Consider the following 26,029-nt stretch of genomic DNA (forward strand, 5'->3'; position numbering starts at 1 on the left):
CTGCAGCACCCACACAGAAACGAACAGAAGCAGGAAACATTTTCTCAAACCACTGTTGCTGTCGTTTTGTAGCTGGAGAAAATCAGATATACTACCCTCAGCAACAATGTTATGAAATCCCTTTCCTGTGAATGCCACATGCAAATTGTCTTTCTTCCATGGGATGGAGCCTGCTTGACATCTGGATTTAATATCTCCCAGCTGTGGTAGATCTTTTAACTGTTGCACTGATTCTGTAACTTTCCAGGCTTAACCTCCTAAGGTTAACTAGTATTTCTGCTCCCAGGAATGGCCTCTGTTGTTTGAGAACTCTGTATAGGCATTATTTGTAAACTCAAAGGTAACGACCCAATTTTGAACACTCTGTAACCATTACCCAGGTTCAGACCTTTGAACTGTCGACAATCTTTCCACTTACTTACACAAGAGACCGGCAGTGGGGCCCTGAGCGTGCTGAAGGGCACTACTGACAAAAATATTACAGAATCACGATAGCTTTGGAAGTCATTCTCCAAGCATAACAGTGCGATGCTGCTGTTCATGGCAACCCTGTTGTTGGTGTGTCATGATGGAAAGATGGGTATTATTTTCCCACACAAATGGGGCCCCGGACTCCAAACATTCCGGATGAAGACTCCTAGGGCACTAAATGCTGATTCAGTGAAACGTTTGAGCAGAAGCTTAACCATGTCAGCATGATGTGACTTGTAACAAGAGGTGGCTTTACACATGTGGCTATATCCCGCTGACAGACAAGGCCCGCATGTGCCCTTGTCAACCTGGGTCACCTCAGAGGACGTCCCCACGCGCTGCGGGCACCAGGAGGGCTTGCGGCAGGCTTCAGGTGGCACACCTTTCCTTTAAGACTTGCTGCAGTACGATCACATTACATTTAAATAAAATGATTTCCACAAGGAGCTGTTGCAGTTGCTTGGCATGGGTCCCTGCCTCGCATCGTCCTGCTGCCACCGCACAGAACCACCTTCCAGGGGCGTAAAGCCCGTTCCCACCCCCAGTTCGCTTCACGGCGAGTTTTAGGGAAAACCACTGGCTTTGGGATGATTCCCAACCCCATTGGAAAGGGCATCCGGAATTTTTTTCAGCTTCCGGGCACAAGAGGCAGCCTGGGCCCTGTCAGCCCTGGCTGCCCCGCCCGCCTTTGCCCGCCTCCTTGTCCTCAGCGTTCCCATTGGCTGTCTGAGGAACGTCAGCTTGGCCAATCGGTAACCCCTTTATTGGCGCGCGGGTCTCCCGGGCCTTGGAGGAGGTTGCCGTGGAGACCGCCGGTTGAGGCCGTGTCTCCGGGGAGCCGCCGCTCGCCTGAGGGAGCCGCGCCGGGGGCCCCGCGGCGGCCGCGCCCCGCCGGCCGGGAGCAGCACCGGCATCTCGGGGGCGGCCCTGCGAGGTGAGTGTCCCGTCCGCCCCGGCCCCGTGGAGGGGCCTGAGGGGCTGCCGGGGCTTTGGCCCTGCCCCTGCGCAGCCCGCCGGTGAGGGCTGGGAGAGCCCGGCCCGACGCGGCGGGTCCGCGCCGGCTCCTGTCCACGGAGCCCCGGTCAGCGGCGAACGTGGGTTCCCGCCCGCCCCCGCCTCCTCCCGGCCCCTTGTGCCGCTCTCCGAGCGTTGGAGCCCGGCGAGCGGCGTGAGGGGCGTCCCCGCTCCCCTTCGCGGAAAGGGACCGGGTTTCGGTGAAAACGGCTTTTGCTAAAATGCGGCGGAGGTGGTCTTTACAACGTTAAAAGCAAAACAAAACTCAAGAGTTTTTTTTAAACAAGTATGTATTTGCAGTGTATGGACCCCAAGTGTAGCAACAACAACAAAAGCCAGGGCAGCCCGAGTCACTCCCTGTTTCCTTTTTGGACGTTGAGAATCCCACAAGCTTTTACTGAGGTAAAAGGATACAAAATTATGAAGGCAGGAGGCTTTAATGAGGTATTGTTGCCTTTTGAGGATGTTCTCTCCTGTCATAGCCACAGATTTACAGTGAGACACTCTTGTAACTGCAAAAAATCAAACCGGTTTGTAGTACCTTATATTAGGCTAATTCTTCCCACCTAATTGATGTAGCTACATAGCTGTGTTCCTCTGAAAGTGCTTGTAGTGGCACACAATTCCTAGCCATTATGACAGTGTTGTAACTCAGTCCACAGTTAAGTTTGCAACCGTGTACGGTGCCTGGTTTAAAAAAAAAAAAATGGAGACGCCCCCCGCCCCCGCCTGACACACCAGTGTAAAAGCTGCGCGGAGCAATATTCATGTCCTGATTTTTCAAAAGGATTACACTGTTCTGGTTGGTTGTGCTGTCTCTCAACTTGTGAACATCAGAAAGGAGAGGTGCTAAATACTTGTTACCAACTTTATGTATAAATAAAAAGTAAAACTGAAATTGTTTCCTCACCTTTTTTGTAGTAGTGGTTTCACTGGCAGTCTAACCGCGGAAGTAAACTCTTGACTGTAGTCTCTCTCCTGTTGACTTCCTCTGCTGCTTTAAGCAAGATTTTGTGGATTCAGCAAAATACTTGAGCATATTTCTGAATATAGGCATATATGTGGGTGAACTTGAAGACACTCATTTAAGTCTCTAATTGATTTGGGGTCACAGGGTCTTACTTGGATGTCATAAGCATCTGCACTTTCTGTCAGAACCTGGGGCATTCAGCGTTTCTAAAAGAGATAATCGTTAATCTCTGTGCATATATTTTCTCCATATGCAAAGTAGATGATGAATCCTTGTCTTGAAAGAGATTTGAGGTTTTATTAATGTTTATTCAGTGACTTGAAGAGAAAAATGCTTTATTGCTGTGCAGTTGTCAGTCTGATTTAGCTGCAAGTGAGGAAAGTAAGTAGTGCCTGGGCAAGCAAAACATCATTGCTGAATGAATGAAATTCCAGTCAAAGCATTATTTTCTCTACATGCAGAACTAATCATGATGATGTATGAGTTAATTCAGCTTATAGTTCAAAACTCCCACTGCTTCCTGCTGTGGTTAATTCTGGACTTACTGTTCTATTAATGTGGTCTCCATTATTAAAGTCTGGTTTTATCCTGTCTTGCATGTGTCATCTTTTTGTTTGAGTTGATAGGAAGGTTTTATCATGTGGCGGTGAAGCTTTTCTAAAGAAGCAGCACACAACTCTTTTCACGTTTTTTTTTTTTGCCTTTACTAACATGTTTCAAGCAGTTAATGGGATATGTTATGGGTTTAGTTATGAGAGAAAATGACTTACAGATCATAAATATGTGTTTTCCCCTTTCAGCTTTTTATCAGTGGAAAAAAGATTGGAAATATTAGTATCCTTCCTTCAGAATGTAGAAATACATATGCAGTATCTGTAACTTGTGTTTGCGTTAGAGGTGGTCTGTAGAGGTTGGTCAACATTCCATGTTTGTAACCTGTGTTACAAACACTGGTTTTGTTCTAACAGGGACAGCAGTAATGAAAGCACTTTTAATCAGGAATTTCTAGGTGCAGCAACGGGTTGACCAGCCACTGTGGCCTGCTGCAAAGTCAATCTGACACAGAAAAGCTTCCTTTTTTTTTTTTTTTTTTTTTCTTTCCTGTTCTGTAAATATTTCCAAGTGCTGTGGTCTGTAGACATAAGACAGCATTCTGGTTTGTGCTATAGATAAAAGGTGCAGGAAAACTTCCATAAATTTTTTTAAAAGTAACTGAAGATAAACTCATAAGCTATAATGATTCATGCTTATGAAATGTCAGAGTATTCAAGAAGCTTTTTTTGTTTTGGCTTTTAGTCATTAAAATTCATGTTGTAATGTTAATATAATGTATGTTCATTAAATATTATGCAGTAATTGACTAACCTTATAGCTGTAATTACATTGCCAATATTTCCACTCCCCTCTTACTGTCAGGACTAGAATCTTGAAAGTCACCCTGGATGTTTTTAACTTTGTATTTTATTCTCTCTCTCTAGTTAAAATTCACTTTAATGTAACTGTTCCTATGTAGCAGGGCAGTTTATCTCTTGGCATGGGGTGGTGGTGACATAGAACAGCTAACTGGTTATTGATTAAAATATTCCCAGCCTGTCTTTTACTTCTGAATGTGTTCTTTATGGACAAAATAAATATTCTAATCCTGTTTGCTTTCCAGACCTGTTTGTATTAGGCCCTTTTTCCTAATCCTGGAGAACGGCAGTGTGAATAGCTGTGAAAATGGTAAGGGCTTATTGAGATGTTTTGGTAGAAATAAAATTGAAAATTTCCTCTTACCTCATGGCTAAGAATCAATTGACAGAACGAGAACATTGGTGTTGGAGTGATTGTAGTTACTGGTAAATTTAAGAATTTGAAAAAAAATCTGTAATGCACACACCTGTTCTAGGGAAGCTGTTGCTTGCAAGACACTTGAAATTTTGTTTTTTCCACTGATTTTGGGGGGCAAATTGTTTTGATATTTTATTACTTGCAATTAGTGATGACTAAATTAGTTACAGTTCTTGTATGTAGAGAGATCTTAGTATTGTCCACTTAAAAAGTAAAGTTAAAAAAATGAGAAAAATTAAGTTTGCATGGAAACTGGGATACATGTAGATGTAACATTTCTTGTTGCATCTTGACTGTCATTCTAGATTCGAATTGCAGCACTGAATGCGAGCTCCACAATTGAGGATGACTATGAAGGTACCTTCAAAAGTCATAAGACACAGACAAAGGAAGCTCAAGTAAGTGAACCCACAATTTTCTTAATGAAGTTCTGTCTTGATGAGAATTTTGTCCTACCTTGTTGCAGGGATTGTTCAACCATAATTTTTTGGTTTTATGAAAGTTGTGTTAGTATCTTATTTCTTGAACCCTCCTTGAGCAAGGTAAAAGGTACATGAGTTATGTTAGGTCAGTAAAGCTAATGTTCTGCAATACAGCCTGGATGTGGACTGTTATATAGCAGAAAGTATTACAAGTGTGAAACCACTGATATTCCTAACAAATACAAGTATATTGTAATAAGTGTATTTTAAAAATTTGCCCGACAAAATAAATTCTAATTCTTTAAACCACAGGAAGCAGAAGCTTTTGCTTTGTACCACAAAGCTTTGGACCTTCAGAAACATGACCGATTCGAAGAGTCTGCTAAAGCTTATCATGAGCTGCTTGAGATTCGTCTTCTGCGAGAGGTCAGTGACCTTTAGAGAAAGAAACTATTTTTATTGTATTTAATACTTTATTTCTCATTGGCTAATTAGAAAAGTCAGTGTTATCAACGGGCAAATTATTTGCTGTTCTTTTTACCTATCTAATTTCTAATGCCTGTGTTGCATTTATTTTATCATTTCTAGGCAGTTCTTTCTGGTGATGAGAAAGAGGGGCTGAAACACCCAGGCCTGATGTTAAAATATTCCACCTATAAAAACCTAGCCCAACTGGCAGCACAACGGGATGACTTAGAGACAGCCATAGAATTTTATTTGGAGGTACAGTACAGCTGAAAGAAAACATTGGCTCCTCCATCTTGGCAAAAACTTGCCGAAATACGTATGTACACTTTTCAGTGTACGTGATTTGAATGCATGTCTGAATTCTGTATACTTTCTGAGGTTATATGTGATATAACTGGTCCACCATTCAGTCCCCAAATCAGTCACAACCCTGCTGAAAACTAAAGCAGTGCTAATCCCTGTAGACAAGTGGATGTGCATGTCTGAAATGTGAATAATGTTTGTCATGCTTTCTAGGCTGTAATGCTAGACTCTACTGATGTCAACCTATGGTATAAAATCGGTCGTGTGGCAATAAAACTAATCCGCCTACCTTTGGCTCGTCATGCTTTTGAAGAAGGTCTCAGGTGTAATCCTGATCACTGGCCTTGTTTAGATAACCTTATCACAATCTTGTATACACTGAGTGACTACACAAGTAAGTACACTGCTCTAAAAAAAATTCTCAAGATAATGTGTAATTTTACATATCAATAAAACATTGTAACAACACAATTGTACAGGGGAAAGCGTACCTTGTGTAAGCAGTACATTAGGGTATGATAGAGACTTTTACTTCATGATAGTGATTTTTTTTTTTTATTTTATGATGAAGTATCCTGTTTTTTATCAATTCTGGTTACCCTGAAAGTACCTGTGGTCTCTTAGATCAGAGCCTCTGCAAGAAGTTTCCCTGTAGACTGTTCTCTTGCTTTTTGATGTGTGTTGATTTCATCTTTCTAGTCATTTCCAGCTACATAGTTCCAGGATTTGGGTATAAAATGACAGTCTAGTTCATAGCCTAATATGATTAATTGTAGTTACAGCAGTTAATACAACTGACCCTAAGATTTTTTTATTTGAGTAATATCTAGTGGATGAAGTGATTCAGAGGAAGATTAGGAGAGAAGGTACAAGTTGGCAGAAATGTTGAGTCTGACTACTTAGGTTTGTCCTACTGGAATGGTCCTAATTCTCTTCACATAACTGCCCACGTGAGCAAAAACGTGGGATACATTGCTTGTTACACTAATGGAATCTGCCGTTAAGACAGTTGATAACGTGAAAATGTTAAATGATTATGATTCTAATTTCTTTTGTGCAGGATTGGAGTCTTGAAAGTAAATAAAAGATGTTCTGCAAACTTTGTATTTTTCTGGATATAATACTTGGGAAGACATAATAGGTTATTTTAACTGTAGACGTAATTATTTGACATTTACAAAGCTATTGGTCTAATTTATCTGAATGTCATATTTAGTTGGAGTTCAGTGGTGTCATATGTATCTAAATATCATATTTAGTGGAATTCAGTGGGCTTCATGGCCCAGAAACGGGAGCTTTTGAATGAACCAGAGCACCCGCTGACCATTCAATTTCTATTTCTCTGTCAGCATGTTTGTACTTCATCTGTAAAGCTCTGGAAAAAGACTGTCTATATAGCAAAGGATTGGTTCTGAAGGAGAAGATCTTTGAGGAGCAGCCTTGCCTCCGGAAAGATTCCTTACGGATGTTCCTCAAATGGTGAATGTCATGTTATAGTGTACACTCCATTTGGAGTGTAATTTCAGGTTTGGGGTAGTTCAGAAAAGCTAGTGAGATGCAATGCTTTAAGCTATAACAATATCTTGCTGACCTGCCTTCTAAATAAGTAATTGATGTTAAGTGTTGGTGCTAATGACAGAATGTTCTTCAGTAATTACTTTTGGAGGGAGGTAGAAAGAGGCAAAAAAGCCATTTGTGCTTCTCACTTATTTTCATACCTAGAGCTGTTGTCATCTTCTTCCTTTGTTTTATTTTACTTATTTGCAGCTGATATCTGCAGCATTCATTTTGGTTTATGATTAAAAAAAGCAAAAACAACCAAAAAAACCCCCAAACCCCCACCCAACTGTCCCACATTACTGCTTTTCTAAGCAGTTACAAATTTGTGGCTTGACACAGTTTTCTCTTATCAGTAGGTTTTTAAAGTCTGACTTATTTTATTCACAAATGAATAGTCAGAAAGACTGTATGTTTCATTAGTACCTGAGATGCAGAAATTCTTAGTTTATTAAACTTTCAGACTACTACAACTCTGAAAATATTTTGCAATATTATGTATGAGATTTTATTCTTTTATTATTACAGTTTTTATTGCAGTATGTAAAACTTTCATTAAAAGTTTGTTGTCATGTAGCTCTACAAAGCATACTGTTTCGTTCTGGGTGGATTTTATAGTATTGAGTGGGTAGGAGGAAAGTGGGAAAAGGAAGTAGAGACCTGTAAAATTTACAGGTTCTGTCTTAAGTTAACTGATCATTCAGCATCAGAGCTGCTTCTGGTACTGTAATATGTTGCTGTGATGGTCAGCAGAATTCAAGGAAGAAGTTAAGTTCTTAGTTTAATTATAGTTCGGTCTCACTGAGTATCATAATAGCTTCATGTGCTATAGCATCAGTACCCTTTGTAAGGTGTATGTGGTAAATGGAAGTGGAACATGCATCCTTCAGTTATGCAATAAATCAGTCAAAACCATGTTTAACATTTTAGACTACTGTACTCTAACATCTAAAATGCAAAAATACAGAGCACTTAGAAGATATAAAAGGGATAACTTAAATTTTAAGGCTCTAGGATTCTATGTATAGCAGTACATTCTTAGCAGAAAGTCCTATTTAATTACAGAGACCCTGATTTATTAAGCTGCCTTAGATCTGGCTCTTAAAATGAGTTACATGCTGAATTAAGCCAAGGCTTTTTGATTCTTGTTTTTTGTTTCTAGATTGTGAGATCTCTGAAGAAGTGGCTAATTTTTCACTTTCAAAAATTCATTCCTAGACTAAGACTACACAATTCCCAACTACAAATTTTCTGATTACATGAATTCCTCGAAATAGCACTTTTGAAATGACAAGTATTTCTCAGCCATACAATTTCATTCTGAACCAAAAACTTCTGGTCACATAAAGAAGATAAAACCTCCTTTCCTTTAATTTCTCAGTGTTTGGAAAGCAGAATAGGACAATCTCCCTTTTAATTTTTAAGGCAGAACAAAGATTTCAGATGGCGAACACTTCTATGTATATGCTATAAAATTTGTAAAATAATGTTATTTGAATGCCTGTTTTAACACTGTTTACTTCTGTTACATTATAGGAAGATTTCAAATGAATCTCCCAAAAAAACCTAAAGAACAAAAAACCCAAACAACAAAACTTTAACTTGTCTTCATTTCTTGTTATTTCTTAGTGACATGTCTATCCATAATGTAAATGTGAGTGCAGCTGAAACAGGAAGAATCATAGATGAAGCACTGGAGCTACGTAAGAAAAGACAGGCTTTGCTAGTGCGTGAGAGAGAACCAGACCTCAGGCTGGTCCAGGCCATTCCCTTTTTCACGTATGTCTTTATATTTTCTCTTTTTAAAAGGTTCCTCTGGATATGAGAATTATTTACTTTTTTTAAAAAAAAGGGGGGGTGGGAGAGTAAATATCTATAGTGAAAAATAAGAAAGAATTTGAAAAACAGAGGATGTTAGTTAAACCCCTACAAACAGTTAAGAAAACATGGCCTTGGAGGAAGGGATAGACACCATAAAAATGTCAAGCTGGGGCACAATAAGATAAGCTCAAGAGAAACCAAAGTTAATAAGGCTAAACAGAAAACAGCAAGATATAAGGATACTAATAAATTGTTATTTATGTCTTTATTAAGGCATAAAGGATTGGGCTTTGGTTTGGTTTTTTTAGTGCATGTTTTTCTGGAATATTAATGTACTCTGCATGTAGGTCCTGTTGCAGAGAAGTTGCTTCTACTTGTGGATAAGGGTGAGATTTTTTTTTATTGTTGTTGACTGAATGCAGAACCTGAAAAAGTTTCCGTTGACACTTCTTTTTTTAGGGTTCAATATAGAATAAATTCCTCAGCATTTTGTAAGATTAGCACATTATTGACTCCCATTTCCTTCCTGCTGCAACCAATTCACCAGTTTCCTCTGAAAACTTTTGCCTGCTGCCACATGTTGTTCTTGTTTTCTGAAGTGGTGTATTCTATTTTGACGCTGAAATGCGTATTTCTCTCCCACTGAAAATCTGCTCTTGCTACCTCTAAGCTACTGGTGAAAAACGGTGTTGAATGGGGTTAGGTTTGTAAATATAATTTAGAAGATAATGTGACAAGGATTAATGGTTGTAATGCCGTTGTGTTTCCACGTGCAGGTGGAAGTGTTTAGGAGAAGCTTTACTTGCCATGTATCACCACCTCACAACTTGTGATCCTCCTCGACCCAGTCTGGGAAAGAGAATTGATCTCTCAGAATACCGAGACCCAGTTCAACATTTGATTCTTTCTCCTACCTCTGCTCCTGTCAGTGTTATTCAGCCAACTCCTGTCAGCACTAATCCAGTGGTGACAATGCCAGATCCTGTGTTACCTTATACTCCAATGACACCCAGCTTTCCAAGTCACAGTCAGAATTCATTGGAACCGGGAGCTGCTGTAGGTGAGCAAGGTACTTCAGTCTAAGATTCAAGCTATCTTTCCTGTTTATTTGGGTATTGAAAGCACTACAAAATTAATCAGGAAATGCTGTCTTTAAACTGCATGTTGGTGGATTCAGAACTTTGCAGCATATATGTAACATCTTGTAGAAAAAGTGGAGCTCTATAAAATTGTGTTAACCCTTCACATTAGGAAAGGAAGGCCACCTAAACTGCCTGAAAACAATTGGTTCCTGACTAAGACAAAGGACATAGGGTTAGGACAGTGGACTTACTTTCCTATATAATGGAATTGAGTCAGGTTGATTAGTTGTTCTTAATTGTTACTCCAGTGCAGGAGTATATAACCTCTTCTGGTTTTGTGTTACTGCCTCATACTTGAGTCTTTAAGATTAGAAGAGCCATGGCTCTGTTCCAGCAGCAGTACATATCAAGCTTTTAATGTTGTGAAGAATCTTGACCTCCTTTGAATGAATGATCTGTTATAGAAAAAGATAACTGTATTATTTTTCTGCTCACATGTAACTTTAAGAACCTGAGAGAACCAAGCTGTCAGCTGTATTTATTTGAAATCTGTAGCAAGAGGTTTGAATATTGTGTGCTGTAGCTGTATATGTATTTACATGTCTAAGACTATCAAGGAGTTATCAGTATTTTGTTGCTATTCATGGGAATTTACAGGTGTTTCTGGAGTTAAAGGCAGACTCCTCTGATTCCCATTTCAAAAACCTCTTCAAGACTAATGAATAACAAAATGCAGAATTTACAGTAAGTCTGCTTCTTGCGTCAGATCAACATTATTATGCAAAGTACCATAGCCAGTTTATATAGTGATTTTTTTTTTAAATTATTTTTACATTTTGGCAGTGTCTTCAGAAGGAAACCAATGAATCTCAAGTGTTGGTGTAGCATAAAATAAATTGTCACCCACAAATGATTATTTTTTTTTTTAAATAATTATCCACTTTTTGTTTGATGATTTAACCAGTCAGTATCTTTTTCTTTTCTTTTAAATTCTGTTTCTAGGTGACATATCTGCAGGTGATAAATCTAAGAAAGGTGTGAAGCGAAGGAGAATTACAGAAGATAGTGGTGAAACAGCAAAAAGGAGGTCTGCTAGAGTCCGGAACACCAAGTGTAAAAAAGAGGAGAAGGTTGACTTTCAAGAGCTGTTGGTGAAATTCCTTCCTTCCAGGTACTGTACAGCAATAACTTTGATTATGAGAGTGTCAAGAGCTAAGTAGAAGAAGCTGTTTGGGGTTTTGTTTGATATCCCCCAACCTTAAAGCCACAAGACCCATGTTATTTTTTGAAGCAGATGCGATGCGTTGTCCTCTTGTAAATGTAATAAAACTGTTGTTAGTGAAAATTACTAAAAACTAATTGAAAAATAAGAAAGCTTTTATTAATGTGAGATTGAATTAGAGGACAATGCAGACATCAAAATGGATAAGATAGATAAACAAGGTAGTCTTCATTTGGGCAAAATTTGGGAACTGGAGGTAAGCTTGAGTTTACCTCAGTTCATGAACTTCCACTGTTAAATATGCACAGCATGCCATCATTAGATTTCACTTGCTAGTGAAAGAAAGAACGAGGATTTTGTTGATATTTTAGGTTTTGTCCCCCTTTCACACAGATTGAGGAAACTGGATCCAGAGGAGGAGGAGGACCCTTTCAATAACTATGAGGTACAGTCAGAGATCAAAGAGGAGAATTTCCAGCATGTTGGACCACATAGAATGTCATTTGATTCTACAACATTTATGGAATCTGGTAAGGATTTCATTATAACCCCCAGTCCTTCTCTATTGTTTCTTCCATATTGTATGCTTTATTTTCTGTATTTTCTTGTCATATCTAGAAGGTCACAGAAGTATACATTATTTTAAAAGGTATAATTTTATGGCATAGAAATATCTTGGTAACAGGTGTGATTTTTTTTAAGTCTTAGGAAATGCTTAATTACTGTGTGCATCTATTATGTGGGGTTTCCCATTTAAACAGATTGGAATACAGTAACTTAATTTTGCATTTACACAGCACAGGAGAACTGCTGCAAGATTAGTGCATAAAACACTGTTGAAGCCTGTTTGTTTCAGGTTATAGTCTGCCTTGACCTTGAATGTGTACGGCTTTGTGTTTATCTGCTTTCTAGAAAAACAGGATGTTCATGAATTCCTGCTGGATAACCTGAACAATGGTGGGATCTTGGAGCTTATGATGAGATATCTAAAAGTCATCAGCCAAAAGTTCTTAGTGAAGTGGCCTCCTGGCTTGTGTGAGGTGGTCCTTAGTATCTATAATAGCTGGAGAAAGCATAGTAGTAGTCTTCCCAATCCATTACTGAGGGACTCAAGTAATCAGCATATCAAGGTAATGAAACACTTTTCCTTATACTTCTACTTGCTGCTGTGTTGCTTTCTGTGTACCAAAAGTATCTAACTGAAATGTAGCCATCAGATGCAGGTTCTACTTAGCTCTTGTCTGGGGAGCTGCTTGTCCTAGCTGTTGCACATGTCGTGAGCTGTGGGATACTTCAGCTCATGTAACTGTTCCTGAGCTCCTGAACATATCTGGGTGATGCTGTGTATACCCTACACGTAATATGTGTGTGTATATATATACACACACATATAGATGTAATATAAATACTATAGATGTAAATACAGTTTACTACTTTACTCTGTTGTTGCTCTTTCTCTTTCTTCCCTCCCTTTGCTTCTGATATGACACAGTTTTATTTTGTCATCAGGTGAGTAGAGAGGCCGTTCTGTTCATATTGGCTGATTGAGGGTCAGCATATCTGCTCCAAATAGACTGAATACAGTGTAGTTTTAAAATAACCTGCAATTTAAGTGAAAAACCACACCCAAACCACCAACAAGCCCAAACCAACCCCACCACCCTGATGTCACCATTTTATTACCTTTATAAATCTGTGGACTTCACAAATGCAAACAGAAAAAATGGTAAGTTTAGTAAATTAATGTTAAACTGGGTGACACAAGATGATACTTCTTGAATTATAAAACCGGTACTGATACTTCTTGTCCACTGAACCTGCCAACGTTATCTTTTCAATGTTAGCAATGCTTATTCATTTGGAGAGTTACTTGCCTTTGGTATGACTGCAGTTTGAAATTTTTTTTTTTCATAGTAACAGTATTTCTACTTTTTTGCAAATGAAAAATTAATTCTGAAAACTATGTTCCATTGACTTTACAAAACAAATGAAAGTATTACTATGTAGCAGATGTTATATTTTTATACATCCCGTGACTTTGGTATTTCTGTATATTTTTCATATATACACACCCTTTTTTTAAACAAACGTAAATATATTTGTAAATGTATTCCCTTGGTTCTCGTTATGACTGCATAACTGCTTGCTTGTATGGAAAATTTTAAAAGTCAACAATTTGTAGCTATACTATTAACAGTCCCTGTCCTCATGCTTGTCTATTATTTTTCATACTTTAATTTATTTTAATTTGCAAGCTATCCTGAATGTAATAATTTGGGTTCTTAAGATTGTGAAGAGCTGTTCTGGTAATGTATGCAGACTTTTGAACCTTTTCATAAGTATGTGTTTTTTACAGCTGGACCTGTTGCCCTTATTCGTATGAATTTAATCAGAAAGTAGTATATCCTTCACTACACAAAACTACCTGGCAGAGATCCGCGATGATGTGATTTTTAATATACTTCTGAACTTTATCCACCAAGGATTAATAAGCTGATAAGACTAGAGAACATACTCAGTTTTGTGGAGATAAATACTGAAAAAGTTATAGGATATACTCTTTATTTCTCAGATATCAGTAATTTTATTGTATTCTGGAAACATGCTTTTAGCATGATTGAGCAATTTGATATAGTTTTATTTCAGCCAGATAAAAAAATAAGGATGTCACGTTTTTCTAACATCAGGCAATGCTGTTCTCACTAGCTTCTTTTATGAGCTGAGATTTAAATTTTTTTTAATGCTTCTTCTAAGTATTGTTTTGTTTTGTATCTGTTGATTTGTAAATGCTATTATACACCTTTAGGCAGGGGAAGAAGTAGTTATAGATTGGGAATAGAAATCCCAAGAGGACAAGTTGAAGATTTTTCTTTGAAGTAAATTGCAAATTTGTGTGTGTGTTTTGGTGTTTTTTTTCTTCTTTTAATGAATTTCTTCCTATATACTCTTCTTTGATATCTCCATACTTTTTCTGAAGGATATGATGTTGATGAGCCTTTCTTGCATGGAACTGCAGTTAGATCAGTGGCTACTGACAAAAGGGAAGAGCTCTACAGGTGAGAACTGGACGTTACTTTCTTCAGACTCTAAAAGCACTCAAGGTGTATGAAGACATGTTTCCAGGAATTAATTGGAATTTGAAGCTATATTTTCTTAATTAATGTCTTTCAGATCTGTATTTTATTGGTCTACCAATTGTTTGCCTTAAAGTAGATCAATACTTTTGAAATACTAGTATATGGGAATTTTTGTCATGGGATGCTAGTACCTTTATGATAAAATGTAATCAATTGATTTGCAGTTTCTCCACGAAATTGCCCTGCTGCCTCTGTGAATGGGAAGTTTGGTCCTGACTTCCCAGGGACTCATTTCTTGGGAGACCTGTTGCAGCTGTCATTTGCGTCTTCACAGCGAGATTTATTTGAGGAAGGCTGGATGGAGTTTGTCACTCGAGTGTATTGGCTGAAAGCTCGCTTTCTAGCACTCCAGGTTTGTTTTGATTTAACAAATAAAACTTTTCTCAAATTAAAATCAATGTTGTTCAGAGATGCCACAGGTGATTTGGGAATCTCGGCTCATTCAAGTGTGCCAATAGAACTGGTTCAAAACATAGTTATTTCATTTTACTTTTTAATATAATTAACTATCCCTAAGGGTAGAGGTGAAGATGAAATAGGAGGTCTAGCATGCTATGCTAATATTCAGGTATGTTTAATACATAAGTCTTTGTTTAAATTAGTTCATGTTCAGCCTAAAAAAAAATAATATTTGGCTCAAAGTTATTTGGAGTAGTACTGTGTAGCTGCAGAACATGGATTTTTTGGGGACCTGGACTAGCGGATACTATCAAAGTCCCAGACAGTCCAAAATGCAGCTTTCAACTGAAGCAGTCTGTGTGTTTAATTAGTCTCCCCTCTGCTTTTTCAAGGTAGCGTGATTCTTCTTTTGGAGACATTTAATATAATACGCAGATTTTGAAGAGAGGGTTTTAAACCTATCATTAAGGGAATAATTTGAAAGGAATGTTATTTGATCCCAGACTTTATTTTCCCCTCCAAGTGTTGCTTCCTCAGGACATCAAAGAATTCGTTTATGCATCAATTATGTTTAGGTCAATTGTCTACTAATAATGCGATCAGTTTCATAAGTGTGAGCTAACCAGTTCCTTCCATTTTTATTTTTTGCCCCTAAGCATGAGAGTTCCTATGTGGCCACTGCCATTTTTCCTTTAGATATAGAGTTATATTTTGCTTGTGCAGCTTGCATTCCTCTCCTGACCAACCAACTTCAGTATCTACTTCATTTGGACAGAGGGAATAGAATGCATTCACTTGGTAAAATATAAGAATGTTTTTTAACTTAGTGTCTTTATTTGCAGAAATGGAAGAGTTATTTCTAGAGCTTTACTCTTCCATGTTTTTAAAGGAAGGGGATTTTATCAATCCAAATGAATTTTTCAAATTTATGCAAGCTGAATTCTATTTCTCTGGTTTATTTTGCCTGTTATTGAAGTCACTGGTAAGATACAGTGCCTTTTTTTTTTTTTTTTTAATTTGAGATTAACAATTGGATTTGTTTTTTATTTGGAATGATATGCAGTAATCACACTGGCAGTGCCTACATTGAATTTAAACATTTTCTACATGCTTTAGAAAGCCTTGCTGCAGACAGAATCGAGGTGGGTTTTTTTGTTTGTTTGTTTTCCTCTGTACTGTTTCTGTAGGGAGACATGGAACAGGCACTTGAAAACTATGATATCTGCACTGAAATGCTACAGAGCTCCACTACAATGCAAGCTAAAGCTGGCAATGAATGCAGCATCGTAATACGGTTACCTAATCTACATGTTGATTCTGTTGTTTCTTTAGAAGAGGTAAGAATTAGTTTGCAGTTGTTTTCTCCCCACTCCATCCCTCCCAATTTCAAATGTCATCTATGCATTAGTTCTTCTGTGATGGAAGCTTACTGTATCTGTCCTAGAATTTTTCGAAGAGTGAAAGGACAAGTTCATAATTTAATGTCAAGGCCATCATCTTCTTTTCAAAAAGACATCTTTTGGATCTGTTGGTCCCGTACAACTTAAGATTGCTTTTATGCAAAATAGAAATATTAGAGCAGCTGCATGTAGAACAGTCGATTATTAGACTAGTGTTTTATTATCTTTTCTTAAACATAAATTTCACATTTGCTTAAATGAGCTCTTTGCTTCAGGAGTCTGTTTTTCACATAACAATTTGCATTTTAAACAAAGAGATGCCCATCTTCTTTCTATTGCTGTTTTGGGGGATGAACTCCAACACAGGAGATGCCATCTTCACTTTGAAGTCCATCTGATGGATGTATTCTTGCAGTGTAGAAATGTGTGGGTTTGGGATTTAAGGCAAAAAAAGTTTAAAATCATTATAGCACTAAAGTCATATTATATAATAATTAAAAATCTGTGGAATGGGTGAAGTGTTGCATAGTAGGTGTTTTCTTCCTGGTTTATATTCCTGAATGTAGCTGTGGAGTTCATATAGCTTTACAGCTAAACTGCTAGGGGAAATGTCAGTGCTCAAATGTATTTGAAGACAAAAAGTTGGATTGTGTCATCTGTGATGTTTGCAGATTGAAAAGAACCTAAAATCTCTGGAGAGATGCCAGTCTTTGGAAGAGATACAGCGACTGTATGAGGCAGGGGATTATAATGCAGTGGTGCATCTGCTTCGCCCAACATTATGCTTTAATGGTTATGGCAGAGCAAAACATCTGGAATTTGTAACATCCATACCAGAGAGACCAGCACAGCTGCTTCTCCTACAGGTTTGTTTTATTTCTTAAAATTTTTTTTTACTAGGATATTAGGACTTATTCCTGAAAACAAGATCAAAGGATTTCTAGAGTAGGTGTTAATGGTTAATGAGCCTTATTTACAAAGCAAAGCTAATAAATAGCTTTGACATCATCAGCAATACACCAGCTTTTGCTAACTGAGAATGTGGCTAAAAGTATAAGATATCTGAAGCCTGCCTGAAATGGCCAGAAAACCTGTAAATTTGAGTAAACTTGAATCATTTGCAGAGAGATCTTGTGGGTGGATTCATGCTATCTGCACCTGCTGTGAATACTTCCTGCTTTTGTTCATGTTGACTATATGGTAATTTACAATGATTCTGAAACTTAAAAGTTATCTAGCATATGTATGATTTTTATGATGTAGTGCATCTGTCCTGCATGAGTGACAAACTGTTGATAGGTAGATTCAGTATAATTGCTACAGATTTAGTCGATTTGACACTATGAAAGTAAGGGTACAAACGAGCTCAGCTATAGGAACAATTTGAGCCTGTCAAGTTCTCTGGGGAAAAAAAAGAGGTGGCACAAAAAGACTGGTGCTCTTTTAACTGGACTGAACCAAATCCTACAGGCTCCATGCCATCTCCTGACCCAAGCTTGGCAGAGTAGAAAGAAGCAGGAGATGTTGCTATAATGCTAGCCTTATAGTTGCTATTTTGTTATTTATGAAGTAATAAAATGGCAGCACAAGATCACAAAGATCCAAACCCTGTTGCTGTAGAGCCCCTATTCAATTGTGTATCAGAATTTTAGACAATAAAAATGGTTCCTAAGCAGGTGGTAGGATGGGTGAGTGTCATGGTTTAATAGTGGCAAGAAGTGTGTGTTTAAAGCCAGTCTGACGTGCCATATACTTGGCAGCTCTAGATCAGTATGCATGTTGTCTGCCAAAACATTTTGTTCAGGTTCTAGGTAGGTTAGAAATTAGAAATGTAATTTCTGTGTAAGAGAAATGAAAGAGTCATCCCTTTCTTGAATTTTTTTTTTCGTCTTTTATTAAAGCAGCAAGATTTAGCAATGATTTTTTGTGAAATTTAGATCCTACTTGTATATTTGTTATCTAGGGTCCATGCATATCTTATTGTATTTTTTTAATGTCATATTTAAAGGTGTTCTGTTATCATTTCATTAGTTACATTACATTAACTGTATTTACATTATATCTAGTGTATTGCTTTGCCCTGCTGTGCATTCATTGTTTAAAATAACCCTCTTGTCCTTATAATAGATTTTTTTCATATTTACATTCCCTAGGACTCCCTACTCAAACTGAAAGATTACAAGCAATGCTTTGAATGCTCAGAAGTTGCCTTGAATGAAGCAATTCAGCAGATGATTAATATGACAGCAGCCTCTGCTAAAGAAGAGTGGGTTGCTACGGTAACACAACTGCTTACAGGAATAGATACTTCATTATCATCAGTCAACAGCATCCTGAAAGACTCTTCTGTAACACCAAGCCTTGTTCGATTAACAAATAACCTGATTCAGGTAACCTGTTCACTTGCACTAGAAAAGAGGTATTGTGTGCTGCAGACCTTCAGACATGATACAGCTGCTGTCTGAATTGTCACCCACTTGCGGTGACATTTTGCGTTACATTTTTGTTGAGGGAAGATAAGTGTTACCTTCGTAGTCTTTATTTTCATTTCAGTATGTTAAAGATGCACAGAGCACACCTGTGCTAGAATCGGTAACAGCAGGTACCTTCAAACACCAAGGTGCCTGAAATAATCAAAGAGTGGGTAGTAAGATAACTCAAGGAACAACACTGTTTTCTTACGCTGTTTGAAATGGTGATAGTGCAAAGAGTGATTGAGCTGGCTGGGTGCAGTTTGTAAGTTATGGCACTGATCTTGGTAGTGTGTGCTTTGGGCTAGAAGACAAGATACCATAAGCCTTATGAATATGGTATTGTTGCTTGCAAGTGCTGGCCAAGCTAAGGGTCTTTCCAGTAAAAACAGAGAGGGTGATGAGAAGAGGGCAGAAAAAAAAGTGATCTGTGGACTGTTTCTGGCATTATGAATACAGCTAATTTTAGCCTTTTAACTAAGGTATTTTCAAACCTTAAAACTATTGAATGAGTATTTTTCAATCCAAGTAACAAATGGCAGGCTCTCAGTTCTTAAGAAGCTAGTGTAGTTAATGTCAAAATTCAATGTGCTTGCAACTTTCAAATCTCCATGTACTTCAGTAAAAGCCAAGGACCTTCACTACTCATGAAATCATACTCTTATTATCTGAAGTTGTATGTGTGTCACTACATTATGGGATGTAATGGAATTCTGGAGAACAGAGTATTCATTGTAATAACCTAAATGGATTCTGTAGTAATGATAAATAGGATTCTTTATCTACATAAATACCAACAAAAAAACTGTTGCATGTGTGGAAGAATGTGAGAAAAGTGTAGGACTTCAGAAATTTCTGGCACTGGCAATAAAATGGATAGTTGTCTATGAGAAATGGCAAGGCAATGGTTCCATGACACAGCATTGTGCTGCTCAGAATTTGTTCAGTTACATCATTTATATAGCACCTATTAATGATTCTAGTTGGTCTTTAACAGTTATTGTAAGACCTGGTAAAGAATTCAGGAATTCTTTGAACTAAGTTCCTCTTCCTTGCTGGGTTATAGAGAAATTTCTTGTACAGTAATGAGGCCTACTAACACTAAGAATTTATGCTGCGCATTTGTTTACTTTTTATTATTTGTATATGGTATTAACAGAGAAATAACTACTTGGAAAATGGCAATACAAGAGGAGTGTCAGTGTAGGGGAAATGATCCCTTCTCCATACCAGCTGATCTTATTTATTGGACTTTTACCACCACTCATTGTGGGAAGCTTGGGCCTCCACTTTAGATTTCCTTAGGATAAAATGCATTACCAACTTTGGGTTTTTTGGGAAGGATTCACACCTGACGTTTATGTTGTATCACTTTGTATAATGTCTGTTTCTTTATTAGATCATAGACTGCAGCATGGCGGTCCAGGAAGAACCAAAAGAACCATATGTCTCGTCAGTGCTTCCATGGGTTATCCTGCACAGGATCATCCAGCATGAGGAAGATGCTTTTCGATCCCTTTGCTGCCAGCAGCAGCAGAACCAGGGAGAAGAAGGTGGGTTAGTTATTCACTTTCATATATTGGAGCCCAGCTCCTTACAGTCTAGCTCCAGAATATACATAAGAAAATACTTTTTTGTTGTCTTGTCTTGCTGGCTGAAGGTATGCGAACATCATTTTCTTATCACAGAGGGAACTTTTTGCCAGAAGCATTGGCTAGTTAGATTTAACTCAGTTCTGTGCTACTCTGCTATTTACCAACTTCTTTCTTCCAGTGAGTCCTGATACCCCTATGTTGCCTTCTTCACTGATGCTGCTGAACACTGCTCATGAGTATTTGGGAAGACGATCCTGGTGTTGCAATTCAGATGGTGCTCTTCTAAAGTTTTATGTAAGTGTTAGATCGTAGAGTAATTTAGGTTGGAAGGGACTTCTGAAAGTCATCTGGCCAACCCCCATCTCAAAGCAGGGAACAACTGCAGTTATATTAGATTGTTTATTGCCTTGTCTTCATGTTAAATATACACTTTTAAATACACTTTCCTTCTCCCAGACAAATGCATGAACATTTCAGTCAGTTTAATCTGAATAGCAAAGACTTCTTATTCCAGACCCTTCTCCATGGGTATGCTTTCTAAACAGCACTTTTTGTCAAACAAGTGATGCCTTTGGACAACTAAGTCTCTCCTATAAAAACATCTTAAATGGGACTTAGTAAATGATCTACCTTGCCCTGAAAGAGAAAGCACTAGAGAAGTGTTAAAGTGATTATCTTAAGAGAAATGTGGGCCTGTATCGGCCACTGATCATGATAAAATTTCAGTTATTCAAATTCAGACTTGAGTTTTGTGGTGCTTAGCTTTGGAAGATGCATGTTCTACTCTTTAAAAATAAGCAGAGGTAATGTTTGAGGCTAATAAAAATTTCTGGCACTTAGCAGCATTCACCCAGATGATGGTAATATGGTAATTTGTCATTGTATATTCTTTCATGTGATGAAGTCAGAGGTGGTTTGTGTTTTATTTTTGGTAATGAACATATAAAAGTGCTTGGGCCTTGTAACCTGTGGAAAGGGAATACCGGAATACTGAATCTATATGCAGTTTCATCTTCTCCTGTGTCTGGTAGCTCAGCCACACCCCTGCCCTGCTTGCAGCAAAGGTTTACTCTGACGTAAATTCAAAATTTTACTTTAGATATTCAAATAACCTTTTACTTGGCAATAACTCTTAATTTTCAGCTGTCCTCTGAGAATTAAAGTTACAATTGTAAATTCGTAACTGTTAATGGTAATCACCCCAAGTCTGCTAGCTACAGAGAGAGAGGGAACATGAGGAATGTAAGGAAAAATAACTAGACAAAACAGCAAATGCCATTTTTCCTGCTCATCTCTCAAATATCTTGCTGGAAGATGAACTATCTGTATGGATGGAGCATGCTTCCTGCTCCAATATTGCAGCAGTGAGCACGGCTTTTGTCCCCCAATCAGGTGGTAAGATAGGCAGGGTAGGAGTGGCAATCTTTGGGCAAGAGGTGTGTGCCGTCTCAGCAGTGCATTTCAGCCTTTTAAACAGGAAAGAAAGCAAGTGGGCTTAGCTGGGCAGTGCTCTGCAGGGATAGTTCAGTGGCACTTCACAGGTTCAGCTTGACTTCATTGAGGGTTATTACCTTCAGCCAAAAGAAAATCATGATTAGTTCTGCATAGAGCTACTCAAGAATCTCTTAATTTCCCTTCGCAGTGCTCCCTGGAGCTTATTAGCCACAGCTCAGTGCCAGACCCCATCTAGCTCTGTGTTTGAGCAGCAGTGTGTCTAGGACAGTAATTTAGACAGCTGGGAAGCATTGCACAGAGAGCCTGAGGGGTTCTGCAGGAGTCTGCTCACTCTGGTAGGGCTGGAACTAATGAACAGTGTTTGAACTGAAGCTGATTCAGTGTAGGACTATTAGATTATCTTTGCATCCTACCCTCCTCAGTCTCCCTGGTATTAGGAGCATAATACTGATACACCTTGGTTGCCTCTCCATGGATCTGCCTTGAGTCCAGAGGGCTTATTAGCTCTGGCGCTGTGCTTCATGAAAATAGCCTGTTTCCAGACTCGAGCTTGCCCTCAGATGCAGTGCTCTTAAGTGATGAATCTAAATTGTGTCTGTGTAGTGTGCCTGTATCCACAGCCTGGGGATTCAGGTAGTATGCCCTGTGAACCTCGATAAACTACAGGTAACTGAGAGGTGTGAATGTATTTACAGCTAGGTCTTTGCAAGTGGCATCTGGTACTTTGAATAAAATCTTCAATTTTCGGTCACAGAATTGAGCACTTCTTAATAATACTAGATCATATTTAATTTTAAGCACAATAATGTAGTTTTTGGAGACAAGAGGGTTTGGAAGGGTAAGGAAAGAAGATAAAATGGAATGAATTATTTAAAAAGAAAAGCAGTTTCAAGCATGTTAGAATGTTTTATAGACTAGTATGAAACGATCACCTCCTATAGGTGAACTGTCTGCTCAAGTACATTGTATTGCTGGTGACTGAAAGTGGTGTGCAAGAGATGATACTAACATGTAGTTAAGTCTTTCAGCAATAGTCACAGTCTGGATTAAGAACAATTCTGAGTTACTGCCAGGAATTTAAAAGCTGAATAAGAACATGGGAGATTGTTTTGAACACTGTTCAAGTGAGAATTCTGTTACTGGTGTTAGATGTGATTTTGTTTGCAGGGAGTATCATGCTTTTGTTACAGTACCCCGTGATGCTTACCTCTTCTTTTCAACTTATCTACATTTCTTTTAAATTTTAAACATTGTTCGCAAATTCTTACAGGAAAAGTAGTGGAAATAAGGTGTCTGCTGTGACTCAAAGATGATGGCTATGGCTCAAAATTTCATTGAAATGCCTTCTAGGAATTGTTTTTAGTGTTATTTTTCAGGGGTTTGGCTCTTAATAAATCGCACCTTGTTCTTAGCACAGGTCTTCTAAGCAGAAGAGAATCGATATTTTATAGTTAATCCCAGCACTTGCAAATGAGCTTCTTACATGTAGAATGACAGAATTTTGCCTTGTGATCATGTTCAGTGTTTGTAGTGTCAGGAAAGTCAATCATGGTAAGAAGGTTCTTGTTGCATGCATCATATGCATAAACAATTGAGTTTACAATCGTAGATGTTGAAAAATGATAAATAGTGATAAACAGGCAGCTGAAGTACTGTAAATGTAATATGATGAACTTTTATACAAATTGCAAATAGGTGAATGTTTTGCATTTTCAATTTATGACTGCAGAATTTCAGTTGATGAAACTCCTGAGTTAACCAGTGTGTTCAGTAATGCGTATGGCTGTTTTGGAGAGGTTAGATCTTACTAAAATGAATAAATGAAAGTTGATGCTTTCTGTCAGAGGAAAAATGTTAAAGGAAATGACTTATCAGTTAATAGAACTCTCTGTGCAATTGTATACCCCTTTTAGCCAGATTTTTATTAGCCATCCCTTCTTGCTCTGCAGATTCCTCTCCATTCCTCTTTTTCCATGAAGAGAAAATTGATGTTTGTGAATCAGGGCAGAAATTTTTCTGTGCCTTGTCCTTATTCACAAAGTGTTTATATTCACAGAAGCAACTTGGTGCGTAGTGGAAAACTTTGAATGATCCTAACTGTGAAATGTTAAGCTGATATCTGATCTCATTGATTAAAGACAAGAGTTCATGAATTAACATAGGGGAAAAAAAAAAAACCCCACTTTATTGCAGTTGCAGTGCTGTTGAAAGTATTTGTTGTGTGAGACTAGTTCACAGAAATATGGGTAACATCAGCTTGTAATTGGGGGAAAATAGGTGAGGTTCTTCAAAGTGGTTTTCATCGTCTGCCTTCAGACAGCTAGGTAACTTAATGCAATCTTCAGCTTGTAGATGGCACTTTCATTGATATTTGTGGTGTTGTAGGTTCAGGTACTACAAAAAGAACTTGCAGCATCCACTTCTGAAGATACTCATCCATACAAAGAAGAGCTGGAAACAGCCTTGGAACAGTGTTTTTATTGTTTATATGGTTTCCCTAGCAAAAAAAGCAAAGCAAGGTACCTAGAAGAACATTCAGTACAGCAGGTAAGATATGTATTAGTTAATGACAGTGGAATATCCTGAAGTGATGAAAGATACAGCCCTGGCTGGTTTTAATGTACCTTAATATATTTGTGAGAAAGATTACTTTTATTTCCTTGCAAAAATAATTTATTTTACATATAGTAGAAAATAAACTCATTTAAAAAATATGGAAGCTTTTATGAATATAGGCAGTCAGATATTTGAAATGAAATGCTAGTGTAGTTTTGTTCGTGGTAAACTGCAATTTTGAAACTATTGACAAATTGATTTTATTGGGCCATGACTTTTCTGTTTTCAACAGAGAATAACTTTCAGCTGGGAAAAATTAGAGAGGAAAAAGGCAACTTGAGAGAAGAAAACTTTAGCAGCCAACCTTTCAGTTTATGAAAGTCAAAAAGTTCACTGTTAAAAATGGTGCAAGTAAACTATATTATAGCTTATTTTTTAATCTGTGATGGTGAATAGCTGGTAGGTGTTTATGAGAAATGTGTGAAATTAGTTGAGTTTAGGAGAACAACAACTACAGAGTGCCCTGGAAAGAGGGTTGTAATATTAAAGAAGGGGCAGAAAAAGCACATCAGCAATCCTCTGCCTTGAAACATCACTGATTTTGTTCAAAAACCTCAGATGATTTTTGCAAGTGTTGGTAGAATTCTGAACAAAAAAAGTTTCATACGAGCAAAACAACTGTCTAGTTTCTTTGAACAGACCTCTTTAAATACTCAAATACTGGTATTACTCATTGAATATTTGTGAATTCTGTCTCTTAAACTTACTTGTTAGAAAATTAAGGTAATGAGATGACAATAACTAAGAAAAAGGGTAATATAAGGATTACCCTCTGCCCAATAAAATAAAGTAAAATAAAATAAAATCTGTTACATTTGGGCAATTCTGGTTGCTGAAGTTCTTATTGAAATCATTGACAAATTGATCTTTTTATTAATGCAAGTTCCCTGTTTTCAGTACAGAAGCAAAACTTGCTGTAAGGAATAAGATGAAAGGAGAAAAACATAGTCTACCAGAAAAGAACTTTTATTTTTTTAATTTATTTTTTTAGTGTTTTCAAGAAAGAGAAGTGAAGGAAAAATGAGGAATAAATTCTGAAAGTACCTTTCTGCAGAGAGTTTAAGTTTTTTGAGTCTCAGAATTTTGTCTGATTCCCATTTCATTTGTTCTTCTTGACTTTGAAATTGAAGGTGTAGAGCTTTTCTCCTCTGTCTTACCTGTGATCTCAGTGTCACTCAGGATGCTTGCAATTGGTTCTTTCTTATAAACAACTTTTCTGAGCAACTCTTCTAAGCAAGCAGAATGACTTTATTTTCCAGTGACATATACCAAGTTACAGCCCAATACCTTAGTCTTTTTAATCAGTGAGCAGTATGCTATGTTTGTGAACAGCATAGATTAATGGCTCCTTGTTCTGTTCTTTAATAGGTTTCCTCGAGACTAATATGTATATTCTTATGAATTAGAAAAGCCATAGAAACTCATTGTTAGTGGACTTTTCAGTTTTGGAGTTTAATTTTTTTTCTGCCCTCATCTACCTCCCTGTTCAGGTTGATCTAACATGGGAAGATGCTTTGTTCATGTTTGAATATTTCAAGCCTAAAACTCTTCCAGAATTTGATAGTTACAAAACCAGTACTGTGTCTGCTGATTTGGCCAACCTTTTGAAGAAGACTGCTACAATTGTTCCTCGAACAGACAAGCCTATGCTGAGCCTAGATACTGTATCTGCCTATATTGAAGGAACATGCAGCAAGGTATAATCAATTAATTGCTTCTAAAAAAAAAAAGAGCATAAATTATTGCTGTTACTTTTATGTTGACTTTGAGATAGTTGGAGGAATGATTTATTCCAT

General features: G+C 37.7%; 1 protein-coding gene across 6 annotated transcripts in view; it reads left to right on the forward strand.

Annotated features, from left to right (window-relative positions):
- Positions 1-1,236: 1,236 nt before the first annotated feature.
- Positions 1,237-26,029, forward strand: part of CABIN1 (calcineurin binding protein 1) — a 118,083-nt gene continuing 93,290 nt past the window's right edge. For 3 of the 6 annotated variants that reach the window (XM_055704789.1, XM_055704808.1, XM_055704801.1), the window contains exons 1-21: positions 1,237-1,405; positions 4,113-4,177; positions 4,591-4,683; positions 5,020-5,133; positions 5,296-5,430; positions 5,692-5,872; positions 6,828-6,957; positions 8,665-8,814; positions 9,633-9,925; positions 10,941-11,109; positions 11,554-11,690; positions 12,073-12,290; positions 14,138-14,216; positions 14,462-14,649; positions 15,884-16,033; positions 16,768-16,962; positions 18,250-18,486; positions 19,967-20,120; positions 20,341-20,456; positions 24,003-24,164; positions 25,724-25,930. In XM_055704789.1, coding sequence (XP_055560764.1) covers positions 4,175-4,177; positions 4,591-4,683; positions 5,020-5,133; positions 5,296-5,430; positions 5,692-5,872; positions 6,828-6,957; positions 8,665-8,814; positions 9,633-9,925; positions 10,941-11,109; positions 11,554-11,690; positions 12,073-12,290; positions 14,138-14,216; positions 14,462-14,649; positions 15,884-16,033; positions 16,768-16,962; positions 18,250-18,486; positions 19,967-20,120; positions 20,341-20,456; positions 24,003-24,164; positions 25,724-25,930 — 3,111 coding nt within the window. In that variant the 5' untranslated portion in view covers positions 1,237-1,405; positions 4,113-4,174. Of the gene's footprint in view, positions 1,406-1,785; positions 1,888-4,112; positions 4,178-4,590; positions 4,684-5,019; positions 5,134-5,295; positions 5,431-5,691; positions 5,873-6,827; positions 6,958-8,664; positions 8,815-9,632; positions 9,926-10,940; positions 11,110-11,553; positions 11,691-12,072; positions 12,291-14,137; positions 14,217-14,461; positions 14,650-15,883; positions 16,034-16,767; positions 16,963-18,249; positions 18,487-19,966; positions 20,121-20,340; positions 20,457-24,002; positions 24,165-25,723; positions 25,931-26,029 lie in introns of all 6 variants that reach the window. The other 3 variants (XM_055704800.1, XM_055704813.1, XM_055704796.1) reach the window with 2 other exon arrangements.

The sequence above is a fragment of the Falco cherrug genome, chromosome 1 (genome assembly GCF_023634085.1).
Source record: "Falco cherrug isolate bFalChe1 chromosome 1, bFalChe1.pri, whole genome shotgun sequence".
Lineage (NCBI taxonomy): Eukaryota > Metazoa > Chordata > Aves > Falconiformes > Falconidae > Falco > Falco cherrug.